Genomic DNA, 19,240 nt, shown 5'->3' with positions numbered 1-19,240 from the left:
ACACACCCACTTTGCGTGTACTCATCTTAATGTAGTCTGCAGACCCATCCAGTCTTTCCCTTGTATGAGATGGCCCCCACCTACCACGCGAATCCCCAAGTCATTTACAGACGTATCATCCTATTCATGCCTTGTTTTCCGGGTTGAAGTAACCAACTTTCTTCTAGTCGTCGAAGAATCCTGGAAAACGCACGCGTATGCTCGGTAGCACACACGGCTCATCTCCATTGGCCGCAGCCCACGCAGCAGCATCGTATGGCTTCGGAACCAGCCATTTGTCCCATCCACGCTTCTCATACAAAGCTTTGGCCTCCAAAGTTTTGACTAGGAAGGCATAATACTTTTCTAATAGCTCTTTGAGGCGTTCTAGGGTATGTACCTCTTCGGTGGTTTCCTTTCCGGGACCTTCGTACTCGGGTTCGATCTGCGGGGAAGTTAGTATGCTTCAAAAGTTGTTGCAACCTCAAATACTGTTTTTGAAGAGGTTGGATGAGATACGCAAGGTCATGGTGTACTTACAATCATCAGAGGGAATTTCATAAGGGAAATAGGTGTCTGTTCGATCTCGCGGATGTAGAGGGTTCGTTGGTAAGGAAACCCCTCAAGTGTGGACGCTGACGTTGCAGTCGTATTTGGCGACATTGTAGTGTGCTTGGTTAATCGTGAATGCGTGCGGTAAATCTTATTGTTCTGGGAATGAAGAGAAAGTATGCAGGATTCGTCATGGCTCATATACGATGTTCGCGGTGAATATTTGTCTCGATTCTGGCCATACGTGGTTAAGGATATCTGAACTATGGTTCACCAGCACAGCGCCGTGTAGCCACTTGGGAAGACAGCAGCAAAGCACTTCTAACCAAGGACCTCAATAGGTACACCATTCCATTTTCGACGAAAAAGACTAATTTGTTTGGGTATAATATCGCACTGCTCAAAAACAACGAATAGCAAGAAAAAGATATCAAACTGTACCAAAAAACAGCAACCTCCTCCTCAGCCTGGACACAGCCTTCTTCACCCGACTGTTCCTCCTCCACCTCCTCGCACCCAGTTTCACTGTGAAAGACCGCCCATCGCCTCCATACACTACTTCAGTCTCTTCCCTTTCTAGCCATTTCGCGTAGTCTTCGGAATCCGAAGAGTCTGAAGAGTGTGCATGGTCGACAGCGAGACCGCCTGTGCATACTAGTTCTCCGTCGACGAAATGGGAGGATAAGGGTGTGAGGTAGTCGTCTGTGAATGGACTTGATGGGGATTTGTCGGTTGGAGTGGATAGGTCTACTACACTGTCGTTTCGTGGTGGTGATGAAGAGGTTGTGGTGGGTGTGTTGGATGCAGCACCCCCGTAATGTAATTTGAGCAGGATGTCTAGCTCGCTTTCTGAGGAGATAAGAGTCTTGCTGCTGGTGTCGTTGGTGGCCTGGTTTTGCTTGTCAGATAAGCCCTCTTCCATGTTGCAATTTCTCACGGTACAAAGGAGTATACTTACAACGAGAACGGGGAAGCGCAGACGAGTGTCATCGAAACCTGGTGCCAAAGTGGCGATATGCCAGGTTTTTGGGTTGCGCAATCGTTGCGCGGGCATATTGATGGCAGTGCTTTCGGAGGAATACCGATTTGAAGGCATCATTCGTCCGTCGTACTATGCCCAGGTGTCTACGGGTATGAGGTTGAGTTGGTATGCAAGATGGAGACCGAAAAGATTATTCGAGGGACGGAAAGAAACGCATGCCACATATTTACTATACGTGTCTCTAGCATGACTCCCTACTGTCGTGTTGCTAACTGTAGTTCACTCATAGGCTCACGTGTAGGCAGACGAATGGAGGGACCATGGTTTTGGGGAGGAAAAGTGGATCAGCTCGTGACGTGTATCACGAAGTCGCTAAGGAGTGGGAAATCAGGCGAACGGCGTCATGGGATTGCGCATGGGATCGCCATAGTCAGGATGGCGAAAATATGGACATAAGCGATGAAACACTTTGGATGTAACAATTTGAATTCGATCGTGCGTGTGTGAAGACAGACGCCTAACCACCCTCAAATGCCCGACCGACCGAGTTAAGCCTGCCAAACATACTCCATGCCAACGCAAGGCTCGACGGCCACCTTCTCGTCGACATCCATGACGGAGTCGCCATCTTCGTCATCTTCATCGCAGACAGTGCTCCTGGCAAAGCTGTCTGCACCTTCCATGATGATTTCCGAACCCACCTTCTCATCCTTGTCCTCGTGATCAATACGCGAACAGTCCTCACTCCCCTCACACCCACACATATCGTCCCACTCCTTCTCCCACGGCCCCAACCCGTCAAAAATACTAACAGGGTTAACCAGCGACTTCTCCCGGGCTCCTTTGCCCGACCTGCCCTTCACTTCGAGGCGCAAGTTCGCTACATCAACCGAGCTGTTGACGATTGGGTTGACCTCGACACCCTCATCCATGACCGTGGTTCCGATCTAGTGAGTAGATGTTAGAAATATTGAACCGTAGTTTGACGATTGGGAGGGCGACTTACGATTTGTGCGGGATAGGAAGTGATGAAGTCTTTATCGGGTTGCCACCCTACTAGTATGCTGGTGATGTGGTATTGTGGTAGGACGTTGTCTTGTTGCCCTAGCTTGCGGTCGTCGGAGTCGTCGTCAGAGTCGAAAAGCGTCTCGGAGTCCGTACCGCACTCCGTGTCGGACGTAGCGCAAGAGAGGGCTGAGAAGACTCCCTCGTTCTCAGCCGGTTTTGTCGTGAACTGCATGGTCACGGTGTAGTAGTTTAGGACTGTTGTGTGATTTATAGAAACTCGCGGTGAGGATGTGTAGGCTTTTAAGAGGAAAAGTTTGAGATGAATGCATACTATAGATAGCTGGAGTTACCGTGGTTGCGTTTGCGACAATATGTCATTATTGCTCACGTATCGTAACGCGCCAACGAGATGGAAAATGTTTCCAAGAGTGGGGCGCGAAAGATGGAGTCGTAGGATGCAAAGTCGAGATAGTTGGATTTCACTGCAGCTTGCAGTAATTTCTGCCATGGTTTACCTGCCAACGACACAGACTCACCTCAACAGCCATGCCTAAGAAACCAGCGATACAGATCCCTCCAGAATCACTCACACTAGTCGCGCCCAGGCTGAATTCCCTATCCTCTTTCGGCACGTTATCCGTAATCTCGGCAAAGGTGCTGACATATACCAGCCCACCTAATAGACCTTCCCAAAAAATGATTACGCAAACGATGTAATAGCTTGGGATGAAATTGAACATGGCGTGCAGCGCGAGGACAATGAGATTGGCGACTTGAAGGAATGACGGGACGTAGAGGTGGTGTATGCGTATGAAGGGTGTGGAGGATCGCGAGATGAAGACACCAACCTGGTAGATGGCGCCATAGGTGCTATAAAAGGAGCGGTATTCGTCGAAAGGAGAGGATTCGAGAGGGAAGAGCAGAGTGGGTGCGACGCCCTGGTTGATAGTGTACTCGGCGATGTAGACAAGAAGGAGGGGCAGCATACTGTGATACATTAGTCTGGAGTGGATGAGATTTAAGGATCGGGCTTACTATGGGAAGAACAGGCCTCGCGCGCGGTTGAGGTTTGCGCGAAAGCTACTCAGCGCACTGTTAGCACCGGTGTTAGTGACAGAGGGGAAACTGCGCCCTGAAGCCGAGTGCATGGAGGAAGACAACAGGTCGTCTTGTTCCTGCGCCGGGCCTACTTCCTCTTCCTCATCGTCCCCATGGTCATCGATGGCTTCATAGTCGCCTTGTTTCTGGACGCCAGCGCGCAGCGGGCCAAGTGGAAGGATAATGAAGAAGCTCAGCACCATGACTAGCGGCAAGAAGGAGAAGACGAGTAGACTTGTACGGGGGTTGATGCCGAGCGTGTTGGTCGCAATGGCATAGGCGCCGGCACCGATCAAGCCGGCGCCTCCCGTGCCTGAGCCCCAGGAAGCCAGGGCAAAGTGGCCGTAGTAATGTGTTAGGCCAAGGAAGCTCAGTTCACCAGCTCCACTGCTCAGACTGGCAAGCATCACTCCGCACAGCTTGATGGCGATGGTGCCCGAGTCCTGCAGTGGAGGCGTGAGGGCGATGATGAGCATGCCGCATACGGAGAGAGCGACGAATATGACGATGCGCACATTGTAGGGGATCTTGTGGATGAAGTACGGAGCGCACAGTTTGGCGAGGAACGAGGGAATGACATCGGCGAGGAGCACGACGCCTTTGGGGACATTTGGGCCGACGAGATCGAGGGCGGCGGAGAGGATGATTACGTAGAGCACGTTGTTGATGAGGCCTGGGCGTGTTAGTCACGGTGGAGCGGACAGTGTTGGTGCCCCTCTTTGGGGGTTCAGGTGCATGCATACCGAATAACCAGAAGGCGGCGCACACGCGTGGGTCGGCGCCATGGAAGACAGCCTTGAGGCGCGCACGGTAGACGGCCCAGGAAGACGCGGGAGAGCCAGGCATGGGGAGGAGCGGCATAGGATGCAGAGGCTGGTGTTACTTCACATATCGCAGGTTGGGGGGGGGTGAAAGCTACGGGCACGTGTCACGCGCCTCAGATGACGAGGGGCAGCTGCTGGCTGTGCCGGTGTTGATGGCTGGGCTGGACTCGGACATGGATGGGTGCACCTGCCGATCGGGCTTGGCGCGAGGCGGTCAACTGGAAGGAACGATTCAGGAACGGGCTGCATGGGAACGGGCGTCGCATGTTCCGACGAGCATGGGTGTTTCTTTTTGTGCGCAGCGCGGGCAGTCTGGGCGGGGCTACGACGAACTATGGCCAGGGGCCCTCTGATATACGCATCATCATGCGCCTGAGGGCTTTGAGTCGAGCAAACGTCCTGTGGCCGTGTGGGCGTGGTGTAGGCGCTTTGTGGGAAGCAGCCCTATCACATCGTCAGTGCCTGCCCTCTAGTCGGGCTCTCGCTTTCGTCGCTGCATGCGGGGCTGCGCTAGAGTCCTACAGGGATCGTGGCGCTTGGTCCCATTGCGCCTTCTCGTTTCCTCGCATGCTCGAGGCTTCTTTTCTTCTGCAATACTGCTGCTCGCTCTGAGCCGCACCCCTCCACACGACGACGACCATTGTACTCTCCATAATACGCTAGCGAGCGGGAGCGTGTACTGCTATCCCGTACTTGCGACACTTTCATCCTCACCACCTCTCCGATGAGCCCAAGCCGACTATGGACCGCCCGCCGCCCTACCAACGACCACCAGATCGCCCTATGAACTACCACCCGCAGACGACGCAAGCCTACCCAGGCCACCCGCCAGCCTCACAACCACAACCGCAACAGCCACTCCACGCTCCGTATGCCGTCGACCCGTACTCGATGCCCCGGCGCGACCCATTCTTTCCTTCGGGACCACAACACGTTCGACGCAGTAGTCAAGGACTACCGGCTGGTAACAATGCGCCGCAAGGCCAGCATGAGGGACAAGGGCAGGGTGGCTGGGCAAATACAGGTACGGGCTACCATTTCCACAAATGTCTTGGAAAACACATCTGCGCAGTATGCACTGGGGACGGAGGGTCTGTGTAGCCTGGACATGCATGTGTACAATTTTTGTAGCTCTCACCAGTTCACAAAAGGTGCCCAAGTCATCCAGGCTGCATTTCGACCTGTATGTCTCAAGTCTGTGGCACCGCTCGCGTGGCTGTCTGGCGTTCGAGGAACAGGCAAGAGACGGTAGTGGGAAGGCATTGCCTGCATGGATTGCTGCATGACACGTCAATTGCGAAAAAGCACTTCACCGCCTGTCGACCTCATATCGACGCAGGCAAATGCAGGCAGTCTTTCCCTACTAGTGTCGCCATGCCACCCCAAGCCACACCAACATCTGCGTTGCTCAACGGTGCGCGCCATTTGTCGGTGGAGATGGCATGGGTCTGGCGAATTCTATGGCGCACTCCGCAGATGTGGCTCCTAGCTAATGCACGATCCGCGGGCCTCTAAACCTCTTTCGAAAAGTCGCGACTCGCCGTCCGAGCTTGTGCTGATCCATGTCTTTAGCGCGACCGATACACTACGAGACTCATCACTCCCAGTCGCACCCTCCACCGCAAATGTCCACTTCCAACAACCCTCCAGCCCCGGCGCCCTATAGCTTCGATGCTGCGCGCGCCTCGTCGCTGAACGCTGCCAGCTCCCCGAACCCCTATGGTACAGCCCCGCTCCCAAAAGCAATGGTCAAGCTTTGTCCCAAACTAACTCTCCCCCAGGCCCGTCTCACGAACCTCCACCTCCACCATCCTTCGCGCGGCCCCAAATGCCTCCTCCATCGTCCCCCACACAGCAGCATCTCCATGCATCCCAGTCGCAGCGTCCACAATACACGTCCAACTTTGGCGCCAACAGAGAGCTTCCTGGCCTAGGTCAGGCGTTGCGACCGGGAAGCAGCATGTCCATCTCATCTCTTATCGGCGGCGGCGGTGACACAGGTGCGCTCAACCAAACAGCGCAATCACAGCCCTCGCCTCCCACCAACGCCCCAGTACCCAACGGCCACAGCATGCAGCCACCTTCGCCTCGACGTAGTCTGCCCGCTGGTTCACGGTCGGATTTCCCTCTATTTCGCCGTCAACCCACCCCAGAACGCAACATGTACGGCAGCAATACCTCGCGGCCATCTGAAGGTCATGCCTTCTCGGCCGGCTCACCCAGACAGTCCTACAGCAACCATGGCTCGCCTGATCCAGGCCGCCAGTCGCTGCCACCAACGACACAACCCTACAAGCCCATGAACTTCGCCAGCCACCGTCCCTATGCGCAGGACACAGGTCGACAGCCCGCCGCGAATGTCCCACCCCGACCGAATAGCCAACCGATGGGCCCTCTGGCAAACACCGAACAAGAGGGCAGATCTTCGTACGACGGGTTTCCAGGCCGGCGCAGCGCCTACGGGCCAAACGAGGAGCGGCGGCGCACACTGGGAGAGTCGCATCACGCAAGGCCCAATGCTGCAGAACTCTTAGCAGGCACAAACCACAATGCTTCTGAGAGGGATCGGCCCGTGACTGTTCACCCTGTGTCGCAGTCTGGCTTCAGTCCACCGCAGGCGCAGCGCAACCTCTCTGGCTCATCCGAACCTCCACGCAGTCTGTGGCGGCAATCAGCGCCCACCGGTGCTGTCCATGAACCTCCTCATGACAGTCGCGCAGAGGAACCTCCGCCGATGCATCGTACCTATGGCCCGTACCCCCCATCCATGCTGGGCGCTCCCCGATACGGCGCCCAAAGTTCAGAGGATATGCTGCGACGCAGTGTAGACCAGTTGGGCCATCGCGTAGTCGAGCAGTACCACGCTCCTCCTACTTCCGACCCCAACTCCTTAGAGCGACAGAGGACCGAGCCACTCGCACGCTCTCTATCCTCCAGCGGTAGATCTCTCTACGATCAGCCTTCCAGGATGGGTGAGGCTATGCAACACTCGAAATCGCACATCGGCTTTGGTTTGGAGGCGAGCAGACGAACGGGCAGAGCGTCTCCGCTTCCACAGGCTGTTCAAGGTGCCTCGGCGCAGCCCTTGTCCGTTGGCAAAGATCCTGGAATCAAGAGCGAATTCGGGCGCATGTTCTCCGGTCTCGGCAGCGGGCTGGGATCGACGACCCCATCGCGGGGAAGTCCCATGCCACAGAACGGCCAGGGCTCATTCGAATCGGACAACGGCGAAATGATGAGAAGAATCGGCTCCCAGCAAGGAAGGAAGCCGAAGCGAGTCAAGGATGAGGAGGGAATCTTCGACATCGAGAATGCTGATGGTAGAGGAACACCCGGTGCGCGTGGGACCAAACGGAACAAGCACCATCATCATCAGTGAGTTTTCTCATCGCCATACAAGATGCGTACTAACAGTATAGTCACCACCATCACCATCACCACCAACACAAGCCTGACGAAGACATGCCGATCCAGCCAACCTCAACTACCATTAACGGGCGACACCCCAGTCTACCACAAGCCGGCCCAGGCCAATCAGTTCATCACCACCATCACATTGGAGGAAACCCTCATCACCATCATCACCACCACCACACCCCTCGACCTAACCATCAGCCGTTGCAGCAAGTAACAAAGATTCTGACTAAGGTCCACGACGTACAGCCTGTTCTTGACGATGCTGCGAAACGCCCTCGCAAACATCTTGGATCACAGCTGTACGATGCAAAGACAGAGCTGCCCAAGCCCAACTCATCGCTAGATGACCAGTTCGGATACGCCTCGAAACCTCAACGGCTACCTCGTTTCGACGTCAATCCCATCAATTGCACCTTTACTATCAGAGTGCCGCGTTACTACCTGAAACCACGACAACGCCAGCACGTCGTGTTAGAGAGGCATCTTTGGGGTGCGCGCGTGTATCGCGACGATTCAGATCCTATCGCGGCTGCGATCCACTCTGGATGGATCCGTGGTGAATGGGATGATACTGTCGACGTCACTATGCTCGACCCACGCATCACTGCGCCCAACGACCCAGCCGATGCCGCTGACGTTCTAACGAAGGTGCCAGCGGCCCCTGTGACACCACCCGCCGATATGGACTTGCAGATTGAGATACTTATCTTGCCGCAACTTCAGGAGTACACCGGTTCCGTCGAATATGGCATCTCGAGCAGGAAGAGCAAGGCTCATGAGGGTCTCAGCTTCATGATCAACAAGATTCGATGGGTTGAGGAAGGCATCGGCAGCCGAGGACAGGAACGAACAGCGGCGGCATTGAAGCGACGATTGGATGCCAGCGCGACTCTGCTTGCTTTGCAAAGGGGAATCGACAACACGCACAGGGTCAACGGCATGACCAAACTGCATGCTTGAGATTTAGTTGGATGGAACAAGGTCCATGACATATAACGGCCGTCTGGAGAGTGATTTAGCATGGCATTTGTAGCGCAGGATGATTTTAGCATTGCTAGATACCCGCATCTTTAGCTTGACTCTGGCGTAGGATTGCACATAGCGTTGGCGAATTCTGGGAAACGATGTAATGAGGAGTTGCACACGACATGAAAAAAACTCTTACTTTTCGCATTATCTATCTGTGTTGATGAGTGCTTTTCCAACGGTACGCCTATGGCTGCAATGCGTTGTTATCAGGTCAGCCACACGTGGGGAGTGGTAACCAATCCCGCGGCGATCACACACCGCAGTACCAGAGCGATAGCGGCCTGGACGTACCCCGGGCTTGCGTGTACGCACCTTAAGCAAGAGCAGTCTATCCCATTTGCGTGGTGTGCATTTGATCCTTCAACCTTCAACGCCCAGGCGACAGATCGCGAGGTACACGATACTCTGGCAGCCCACTGCCCCGCCACGACGAAAGCTTACGTGACGCCCCTCATCACAACGCATGTCAACGATGCATCACCGGACTTACTCCATATCGACTGTAAGTAGTCTTTTTTCCTTGCTAGGATCTCCAGGATGCACCGTTGTTTTTTTGCCGATTTACGACGACTGGCGCGCGACTACGACAATGTAAAGAAATTTCGCTCCCATCCATCACGTCTTTCCGGCAATCGGCGGCTTTAGGCAGGCATGTTTCTGGACCCCCTAGCTATGCTGCTGGAGCCATTGTCGTCATACCGCAGAAGCAGGCGCCATCATGGCACACGACCCGGAGAGCTCGTAGCAGCATGGCAACGGCTGAGAGTCTTGGAGCTGTCCTGCTGGTGCCCATTGCTGTAGGCAAGCACCAAGGAATGCGCATGGGCAGGCGCAAACGGCGCCCGTTGTTTGCGCTGTCACGACTGCCGGACATGTGGACACATCGGACTGCAGCCACACGTGCTATCGAATGAGAATCACCCGTTACATCTGCTCCACCGCGCCCGCTAGCCTGGAGCCGCAATCCGAACGCTTATTGCTCTGGCTTGTGAAAAGAAGGACGCCGTACCGAATGCGGGGGAATCATCGTCAATCAATCCATCTCCTCTCGCTTCTTGACTGCCGGGCCGACCTGACGACCCTGCAACACGACACTCGACGTCCATACACTTATTGCTTCACCTAACAGACGACTTCAGCCGTGCTACTCCACAGCCTTCTGTTGACCGCCTAGCATCTGCCCTTGCTGCATCGTTGATTAAAAGCCGCATTCTCGCTGCATCTCGGAATACCTTCGGCTAGATTTCCGATCCATATAACTTTTACTTCGCTTCGCCAGTCGCATCGTCACTGGACTTCAGGGAGCTGTACTTGCCGCATACAATGACCGACTCCAATGCCGACTCCAATGGATTCTATGCGCCCAATATGCGCGCAGTGCCTGCTGGCGACTTCGTAAGACCAAGCAGAAAGACTAACGGTGCCGGTGTACAGGCCGAAGACACGCGGATATGCGTCGTCATGGTAGGCTTGCCCGCGCGGGGCAAGAGTTTGATTGCACAGAAAGGTACGTTTCTCCTGTACGGTCTTGTATAAACACTAACGAGTTGCAACGCAGTGGTTCGCTACCTCCATTGGTTATCGATCAAATCCAAGACGTTCAACGTTGGCCAGTATCGTCGTACTGCGACCCCAAACCCCTCCGCCGAGTTCTTCGATACCTCCAACCCAGAAGGAGAGCGTCTCCGGAAAGCAGCCGCCGAAGCAGCTGTTAACGACATGTGCAAATGGTTTTCTGAGGGCAGGGGCTTGATCGCGATACTAGACGCCACAAACTCAACCAAGAGCCGGCGCAGGTGGATACAGGAGCGATGCGCTGCCGAGAACATCGAGACACTGTTCGTGGAGTCAAAGTGTGACGACGAAGATCTCATCATGAGCAACATATTGGAAGTAAAGACAACATCTCCAGACTATGTCGGTCAAGACCCCGAGGAAGCTGCAGCGGATTTCCGCAACCGTATCCGGAACTACGAGAAGGTGTACCAGACCATAGACGAGGACGAGCGCGATCTTACATACGTCAAGCTCATCGATGTGGGCAAGCAAGTCATCATCAACCAGATCCAGGACTACCTCCAGAGTAGGGTTGTCTACTACTTGATGAATCTCCACATCAAGCCGCGCTCGATCTGGTTATCGCGAGTAAGTATATGTCGCAAACTCATGCTTTGAAAACTAATCGTGGCAGCACGGTGAATCCGAGTACAACCTCACGGGTCAAATTGGAGGCGACGCAAACCTATCAGAGCGAGGAGATGCCTACGCGCATGCGCTACCCGGTCTAGTTGCGAAATCGGTCGGCGACGGTCGTAAACTCACTGTCTGGACCTCAACCTTGAAGCGAACGATCCAAACCGCACGATTCCTCACATTCGAGAAGTTGGAATGGAAAGCGCTCGACGAACTCGACTCCGGTGTCTGCGACGGTCTCACATACGCTCAAATCGAACAGAAGTTCCCCGAAGACTTCAAGCAACGCGACGAGGACAAATACAACTACCGTTACTTGGGTGGAGAGTCATATCGCGATGTTGTCATTCGTTTGGAGCCCATTATCATGGAGCTAGAGCGGAGCGAGAACATCTTGATCGTTACACACCAGGCCATCCTGAGGTGTATCTACGCATACTTCATGAACGTACCACAAGAGCAGAGCCCGTGGATGGAAGTCCCGCTACACACGTTGATAAAATTGACGCCCAAGGCGTACTCAACACAGGAAGAGAGACTGAAAGCCGACATACCGGCGGTCAGCACCTGGCGAGGTAAGGGCAGCAAGGCTGAGCATCAGCAGGCAAATGGCGGCACATAGCCTAACTCCTATCCAGCTCCCGGGGAAATCTGCGGCGCGCCTGCTCCCCTGGGAGCGGATGTTGGAAGAATCGTAACGAACTAGGCCAGTGCAAGTCTGGCTCGGCACTATAGACGGACAAAGAAGGGTACCAGGGATTCGCGCTTCGATCAAGTCGGACTTGATATCTCGGCGCGTGTGTTAAGCATTGGGCATAGATTGGCATTTCAGCGTTTTGGTCACATCACTAGACGGCAATATCCAAGGTCGACGGTCAAGATGGGAAGGAGTCGACGTCTCTAAGCATAGCAGTAGCTACTAGATATCAATGTCAAAAACCATTCGATATGAGAAGGGTTCTCTGTCTACCAATATGCTCTGATTAACGAAAGCTGCGACGCAGCAGCACACAAAGCACTAACAAACAAGCACGTACTACCAGTCTTGGGAAGCATGATGGTAGTGCCTCGTCGCTGCCACCTTCCCATCTCAGCCTCCCCCGCGGACATTGACCATCATCGCAACCCCACCCAAACCCCAAGCTCCGACCGCATCGCACATACACAGCATCCTAACAGCACACCGGTTCTGTAAACACCTTGAACCCCGTCGCTCTCGCCTAGCCCCAGCAATGCGATCATGACATGGCCACCCCCCAACCCCGGCGGCGTAAACCTCCAGTTCATCGCCGAAGCGCAACAAATCATAAACAGCCACAACCAGCACCACGCGCACCAGCCCTCGTTCACCCACGCTACCGGCGGCCACGCACCCATTACCAACGATGAAATCGAATCAGAAGCCGCCTTCAACGCCCAGTTCACTGGACCCCCTACCACGTTAGACTACGATACACTCACCGGTGCTGGTTCCAGCAGCGGTGGATACGGCGCGCACCGTTTACATGGACAATCGCCACAAACAGGAGGAAGTAGTGCAGGTAAGGCGGAGGCACCCAGTAAATCCACGCTAGAAACACGGAAGAGTATACAGGCACGGGGCAAGAATTGGAATTCTTTCTCTGGCGAAGCGCAGGGGAGGGCGTGGGAGGAGAGGCAGAAGAGGGATGAGGCGGTTAGTATATTGGAGAGCGAGGAGATGCTCATGTGGATTGCGGGTGTGAGGAATGAGGTATGTCCCCCCGTGTATGATCAAACAAGTTGGAGAGGAGATCGGTTGCTAATTCGTGGTGGATGCAGAGTGTACCGCAAACGCGCGCGTTTTACCGTAACATCGTCCTCGGCCTCACACAACCGCCTGCGGATTGGAATGATGAGTGGGAGGTACAAGGGACTGGAAGTGGCGCCGCAGAAGGGCAGGGTATGATTGGGAGTGGCAGCCCGGCAAGAAGTGGGAAAGGCAAGGAGAGGGACATTGCGAAGATGAGGAAGAGGGTTAGTTCAGGACAAGGAACTGCTTGAACGGAAGGTTATGTGTTGATGAGAATATTTGGCGTTACTTTGGATTCAAGGCGGATCGCGTTATACCCCAGCATTTTGGTTTGGTTCATATGAGGAAAGCTTGTAATGGCAAGACGTACAACATTACTATTTTGCGTTGCGTAACCATTGCTTCCTTCCGTCTTATTCTCATTTGTGTTCCAAGATCATACATGGCCTTCGCCAAACGCCGTGTCTTTCTTAGGTGCTGAAGTCCAAGCCTTTGCCAGCCCCGGCCAGACCGAACCCGAACAACGATTGATACCTTTTCACCAAAGGTCTCGGAAAATGCCAATCTCAAGGCCCATCTGTTCTCCCCAGCTTTCAACCGTATCTTTGGACGATATCTGCCAAACCGAAAATCGTACATCTCACATACCCTCCTCCATACCAACATTCCTCCACCAAGGCTTACCATCCTCGCCACTAGCCTTATCAGCAAACATATCTGCCGCATCGCCCACCTGTCTCCTCTCACTGATCTCCCTGCTGACCTGACCTGACAGCTTGAGCTTCATTGCCTTGCTCGCCAGGAAAGGGTTGTACTTTCGCGAACCGTTACCTTGCGCCATTCCTCGGGATGACCGGATGAGTTCGCTCGACGTCCATCCGCCCCTCATGACGGGTAATTGCTATTGCAGAGGTTCTGAGGAGGAGGAGAGGCGGTTGAGGTGGAGATAGACATCTGTGCCGTATCTACAACCGATGTTGTTAGTGACGAGATAATCTTGGGGTACGAGTTGGGAGGCTTACCCTTCCATGGAAATCAACTTCAAATCTCCTCCAAAGTAGCGTGCGTATAGCCTTGATATGGGTAACCCGTAACCGAATCCAGCCATGGGTGCTTTGAAATCGCTTTTGTTGAAGTCGGGGTCCAGGCTCGGTGTTTGGTCGACGGTCGTGTACATGTATGTCCATACCAGCGGGATCGATGATCGCGGGATACCGCCTCCTTCGTCCGAAATCTTAATCGTGATGTCCTCCTTGCCCTCTGCAACAATGACCTTGGTCACAGGAAAATCTTGTTTGTCCTGTCCATGTCTTTCCACCACAGCACGCAGCGAGTTCTTGAGAGTCTCGAAGAGCATATGTGACAAATGTCCTGGCACGTACATGAAGCTGATATCCGGGTTGCACACGAGCTGGACCTTCGGTGCATCGAAGAGTCCGTAGTGATCCTCGCAGACGAAGCGCGCATTCTCAATAGCCTCCTGAGCCAGTTCTTGGACATTGGTCTTTGTGCAGATTATGCCGACGTAGTTGGGATCGTTTCGCGAGCGTTGGTCTGTGAGGGCGATGTGCTGGCCGATGAGCATACGGATACCGATACGCGACATGTAGAAACGGTCGAGGAAGGCTTGGATGTTGTGGTCGATCTGCATCCTTTGCCTCTTGCGCTTCCACTCGAGAATGCCCTGTGCGACCGTCGTGACGACGCTGTCGTGCCGCCTCTTGATCTTCTCCAATGTGTCTGCGAACTTTGTGTTGTATGCGCCCAGCTCCGGCGGCCATTCCTGTCCGTCGTCTGCGGCGGCATAGTATCTCCGGCTCGCGCCTTTCACTTCTTTTGTGATCGTGCCGCCATTTCCGTTGCCATTGCCGTTACCGTTCGTCGTCGGCGCGGAACGGTATTGTCCTGTTTTGATGCTGGGGTTCTGCGTCGGCTTGCTCATCAGGTTCTTGTCGCCGGCTTTCTTCGCTGGTTTGAGGAGTCGCTCCTTGACCTCGCTCGAGAGGGTCGGCCGGGGCAGTTCGACGAGTTCCTGTCAGATGAGTCAACGCGCTCCAGCGAGAACCTTAGCAATACACACTTCGAATGACTGCGCATACCAGTCGCGCACTCTTTGAATCGACGGCATCTCATTGAGGCCATCTGGAAGTTCGTTGAGCTCCTCCACTCGGTGGGCTAACCGTATGGGCAGTTCTTCAGAAAGGAATTGTGACGCGCGGAAGAGGGTTCCCGTAGATGGCTTTTCTCCAAATTGTACCATTTGCCGTAATGAGACACCTGGTGGGATGTCAGACGAATACTGTAAGTGACCATGCGTGCTGCATACCGGTTGCTGGAAAGTTGCTGTAGTGCTATCCAAATGTTAGCTACAACCGCGACTGTGCGACAGGCTCGCCTACCTTGATGGTATCCATCAGCCTCTCGCTCCGTTTCCACGACATGATGCCAATTGTACAGGCCGAAACGGCCTTTGTCGCTGCGTATTCGCCAAAGTGGTGCGGGTGATGGTGGTGTTCACTGTCGAGCTACCCGAAGCACAGTTCCCGCCCCACTATGACGCTAATTGGTCTCGCTGCTACAGGCCGAGGTAACGGCGCGTCTGGATGCTGGGGAGCGATTTGAGAAAGAGAAGAGTGAAGTGGAAGAGAGACGCATGTGCTCGTGTGCCCTATGACACAGACTAGATTGCTGATGTACACGGAGTCTTCCGGCGATGACACCACTGCGACGAGCACCTGCGCTTCCCCCACACTTGACCTGCTTTCACGTGGAGATGATGTGGAAAAGGCGCCACGAAGCCTCACGCTTTAACTACTGACATCCCGCAGCTGACGAGACACAATGTGTCTACTTTCTTGAGTCCCCATTGCTTTTACTACCCACGCTGTCTAGCGAAACGAGTTGTTGCCATTGCTTCCGCAAGCATCCACGAGCTCCAGCCACACTATCCTCGGTTAGCTGTCGGAGAAAGCACCGGTAGAGCGCATGTTCCTGGCTGCATGTTCCTCAGGTCCGAGGATGCAAGGTGCTCGCTGCTCGCGTGAGTCGCTCCCTGGAGGCTAGCACTAGACTATTCTTCTAGTCTGTACAATTTGTGGAAATGCCGCTCAACGTGTCAGAAAATTTGCGATGTATGCAATTGGCTCATCATCAGCTGGATGTCTGTGGTCTGATATACGAAACTGATGCTTTGACCAATTCTGCCGTGTCTGAAAGTAGATTAAAATGAATCACTGGGGGCTGCACGATGTCTGCGACTTGTTCACGGAAGATGATGAGCGCGTTGAATGATCGGTAGAGGAGATTTGGTATTCCGAAAGTGCAACTAAGTCCAAACAGGCTCTATGCCGCACCAAAGTCGAAAAGCGCCTTGAAATGATACACCTAACATAATCTACATGAAGGGGTATTGCGGTCTAACTGCGCTCACCGCCTCCGTCGTTCGTCTATCATCGATGATGGTACAATCCAAACAGTTTTTGGGTCGAAAAGGTATTATAGAAAGGTCATGGCGTGTCGATAGGATGGTATAAACGTTCGAGAGGTGATACGCTTATTTGGTCTCGTTCTGGAGGAAGGTGATCAAGTCGTTGCGGTCCTTGGGCTTCTTGAGACCACCGAAAGCCATCTTGGTTCCGGGAATGTACTTCTTGGGGTTCTCGAGGTACTCGAACTGTGCTTCGTCAGCATGCCTTGCCACCGCGTAAGTGTCTTTTTGGGGTATAACGTACGAGAGTCTCGTTGCCCCACTCAACACCCTTCTGCTTGTTGGCGTCGGTGTATGAGAAACCCTCAACCTGGCCGGACTTGCGGCCGAAGAGACCGTGTAGGTTGGGGCCGATCTTGTTGCCCTCGCCCTCCTTCAGGGTGTGGCACTGAGCGCAGCGGGTCTGGAGGTTCGTTAGACTACGTTCGGGAGGCGTGGACGATGGCGCTGAGGCCGGTTCGGTGTGTTCGTACCTTGAAGAGGTTGGCACCCTTCTTAGCATCGCCTGAGAAAAGTGTTAGCTATATGTATGGTGACAAAATTTCTGTGCCCAGCCAAACAATCCGCCACCGTCCGCCCTTTGTCGCAAAGCTGCCACCTTGCGCTCACCGCTTCTTGAGTTGTCAATTATTCGGTCGGTACACCGGGAATAATTGATTCCTCATAGGAGTCGGATATCGATATGCGCGCAGGCTCAATGGATAGCAGACGATGGTCGACAAAGTGACAGACGGCCGATGACGTCTAACCGGTGTCAAGAAAACGTACCCTGCTCGAAACCCATTTTGAAGATGTGGTGGTGGTTGGGGTAAGATTGAGTGTTGGTGGAGGTGGAGTGGTGAAAGTTAGGTTAACTTTAGGCGTGACTGAGAGGTTGTGAGAGAGAAAAGATGGCCAAGTAGGAGTTGAGAGGCTTGAGAGAGTTTTAAGAATCTTGCCGTTAGCCGCGACGAAATGACGGGCCCAGGGCCCTGACGCGAGCACGGGTCACGGGACTAGCCAATCAGGCGACAGGTATAACTCAGTAGCAAAAAGTGCTCGGGTGGAACCGGTCCGGGATGGCAAACAGGAATCGCGATCAAATGGCGGTGCACTCGCCGCATCAGGTCTTGTTCCTCAGCCAACTTGCCGTCGCTATTCGGAGTACTTTCACGCCACGCCGTCAATTGCGATTCAGACTATCTCGCAACTTACTCGGCAATCTCGCATGAAGCTTGTGGGATGATGCCGTCACCAAGTGCTGCGTTGGCTGCTGCGAGTCTTTCTAGTATTTTTGCTGCCGTCAATCATCGTGAGGAATTTCGCTCTTCTTTCCTCCGGTGGTAGAATAAGCAGCGTCTGGCCTATTTCGTTGCCCTGCAGGACGCTTCTTCCCTGCTTTCTCTGGCCCGAATTCGATATGTGAAGCCTGTACAAGGGTCCGCAAATCGATGTGACATGCCCACTAACCCGCGCACCTCCACGCACCTGGTTCCCTAACATGACGGGCCAGGGTCATGAATAACGTTCTCTGTTATCTGCACAGCAGCACATTACTATTTCAAGCGCCGGCCAGGATCGACACTATTCTGCCCTCTTTGCAAACAGCCTTCTAGTGTTGGTCAGTCGCACTTCAGCCCCAGCTTGACGGTTGACATCATCGTGCCCCGCCACACCTCGACCGACCGGATGGACCAGATTCCGGGCATTCTATACGCCGATGAGGACTTTACCACATGGCTGATACTCGGCGCCAGCAGAGGCATAGGGCTAGAGTTTGTCAGACAGCTGTTAACTAAGAATGAGCGCATCATCGCTACTGTGCGGGAGCCTTGGGCCGGTCATGCCAGCGGTCTGTGGGGACAAGCGGGGAGCGATCATGGCCGATGCCAAATGTACACATGCGACATATTGTCAGAGCAAAGCATAGAGGTGTGTGCTGTTGACGATGGCCTTGTCATTCCAGAGGAAAACTAACTGGCCATCCGCAGAAATTCGTTGCGCAACTGGCCATGATACCGAACCTGAAGATAGACTACGTCGTACTAAACGCAGGAGTGCTAAGATACCCAAACGTAAGTCCGACATTGTCCACAGCATGCAAGGGAGCCGCACTAACCGATGTAGAGGGCCACTGAGCTGTGAGTCTTCCTTTACCGTTGCCGTTACGCCTTGCTGGTTATGGCTAAAGCGTGCATTTCCAATAAACGACAATCAATCTGCAGTGGCTGAAGTACTAGAAATTAACATTTTCTAGGTCTTTCGACGAGTTTGCCTTCCATTTGCATACCAACACCATTGGGCCCATCATCACAGCGCAGAAGTTGCTGAAAACAAACATACCAATTGGCACCATTGTCTTCATGTCCAGCGACTCGGGCTCGCAAGGTAACTTCCGGGAGATGGAAGACGGGTTCGCTGCATATGCTGCGTCAAAAGCTGCACTCAATATGGCAGTAAGGCACATGGCCGCCGAGTTGAAGAGAAAAGATGATGATACCATCATCTTGTGCATGCACCCGGGAGAAGTCGCAACAGACATGGCCAACGTTCAGCTACCGTGGGAAGTTCAGGGTATAATCACACCGGAGGAGTCAGTGATGAAGATGATCGAAGTGATCAAGAGCAAAGGCATACAGCACAGTGGCACTTTCTGGACTTATGAGAATAAGGTCAGTATTTTCCCCTCACTCACGAGTCAGTCACTGATATTGACCTAGCCGTACATCTGGTGACATCTGAAGATATTCGTAACGTTTACGACTCTCATATCCTTGCATGTTCTTCGCAAAATCTCCGCTAGGCAGTACCTATACCCACATACTAGAATGTATATGCATTGTTGTTTCATGACCTTTGCTACCACTTCCTTTCCGATGAATCTTCCATGCCCGTCGCCGTAGTCCAACCCCATCCACCAC

At 53.7% G+C, this 19,240-nt stretch overlaps 8 protein-coding genes across 8 annotated transcripts; 4 read left to right on the top strand and 4 right to left on the bottom strand.

The window, feature by feature from the left end:
- Nucleotides 1-163: 163 nt before the first annotated feature.
- J4E87_001973 (uncharacterized protein) lies at nt 164-525 on the bottom strand (the record flags this gene model as incomplete). Its single annotated transcript, XM_049373613.1, has 2 exons — nt 164-424; nt 520-525. The coding sequence occupies 2 exons, from the start codon at nt 523-525 to the stop codon at nt 164-166; spliced, it is 267 nt and encodes an 88-aa protein (XP_049236983.1).
- A 1,536-nt stretch (nt 526-2,061) lies between these two features.
- Nucleotides 2,062-4,465, bottom strand: BTN1 (battenin CLN3 protein; the record flags this gene model as incomplete). The annotated part of the gene is made up of 5 exons (XM_049373612.1): nt 2,062-2,460; nt 2,520-2,747; nt 3,058-3,508; nt 3,557-4,292; nt 4,363-4,465. The coding sequence occupies 5 exons, from the start codon at nt 4,463-4,465 to the stop codon at nt 2,062-2,064; spliced, it is 1,917 nt and encodes a 638-aa protein (XP_049236982.1).
- Nucleotides 4,466-6,005: 1,540 nt separating this feature from the next.
- Nucleotides 6,006-8,820, top strand: J4E87_001971 (uncharacterized protein; the record flags this gene model as incomplete). Its single annotated transcript, XM_049373611.1, has 3 exons — nt 6,006-6,165; nt 6,225-7,818; nt 7,863-8,820. The coding sequence occupies 3 exons, from the start codon at nt 6,006-6,008 to the stop codon at nt 8,818-8,820; spliced, it is 2,712 nt and encodes a 903-aa protein (XP_049236981.1).
- A 1,392-nt stretch (nt 8,821-10,212) lies between these two features.
- J4E87_001970 (uncharacterized protein) lies at nt 10,213-11,704 on the top strand (the record flags this gene model as incomplete). The annotated part of the gene is made up of 3 exons (XM_049373610.1): nt 10,213-10,396; nt 10,448-11,034; nt 11,081-11,704. 3 exons carry the CDS (start codon nt 10,213-10,215, stop codon nt 11,702-11,704), a joined length of 1,395 nt encoding a protein of 464 aa, XP_049236980.1.
- A 618-nt stretch (nt 11,705-12,322) lies between these two features.
- Nucleotides 12,323-13,104, top strand: J4E87_001969 (uncharacterized protein; the record flags this gene model as incomplete). Its single annotated transcript, XM_049373609.1, has 2 exons — nt 12,323-12,814; nt 12,883-13,104. The coding sequence occupies 2 exons, from the start codon at nt 12,323-12,325 to the stop codon at nt 13,102-13,104; spliced, it is 714 nt and encodes a 237-aa protein (XP_049236979.1).
- Nucleotides 13,105-13,493: 389 nt separating this feature from the next.
- Nucleotides 13,494-15,294, bottom strand: J4E87_001968 (uncharacterized protein; the record flags this gene model as incomplete). The annotated part of the gene is made up of 5 exons (XM_049373608.1): nt 13,494-13,737; nt 13,876-14,885; nt 14,934-15,130; nt 15,180-15,204; nt 15,253-15,294. 5 exons carry the CDS (start codon nt 15,292-15,294, stop codon nt 13,494-13,496), a joined length of 1,518 nt encoding a protein of 505 aa, XP_049236978.1.
- A 1,112-nt stretch (nt 15,295-16,406) lies between these two features.
- Nucleotides 16,407-17,124, bottom strand: J4E87_001967 (uncharacterized protein; the record flags this gene model as incomplete). The annotated part of the gene is made up of 4 exons (XM_049373607.1): nt 16,407-16,526; nt 16,585-16,743; nt 16,814-16,845; nt 17,109-17,124. The coding sequence occupies 4 exons, from the start codon at nt 17,122-17,124 to the stop codon at nt 16,407-16,409; spliced, it is 327 nt and encodes a 108-aa protein (XP_049236977.1).
- Nucleotides 17,125-18,008: 884 nt separating this feature from the next.
- On the top strand, nt 18,009-19,039 carry J4E87_001966 (uncharacterized protein; the record flags this gene model as incomplete). Its single annotated transcript, XM_049373606.1, has 4 exons — nt 18,009-18,251; nt 18,311-18,394; nt 18,447-18,460; nt 18,577-19,039. 4 exons carry the CDS (start codon nt 18,009-18,011, stop codon nt 19,037-19,039), a joined length of 804 nt encoding a protein of 267 aa, XP_049236976.1.
- Nucleotides 19,040-19,240: the final 201 nt, after the last annotated feature.

The sequence above is a fragment of the Alternaria ethzedia genome (genome assembly GCF_023757985.1).
Source record: "Alternaria ethzedia strain BMP 0044 chromosome Unknown scaffold_3, whole genome shotgun sequence".
Taxonomy (NCBI): Eukaryota; Fungi; Ascomycota; class Dothideomycetes; order Pleosporales; family Pleosporaceae; genus Alternaria; species Alternaria ethzedia.
Note: the sequence above shows the minus strand (reverse complement) of the source record. Positions and strands in the feature narration are given on the sequence as shown.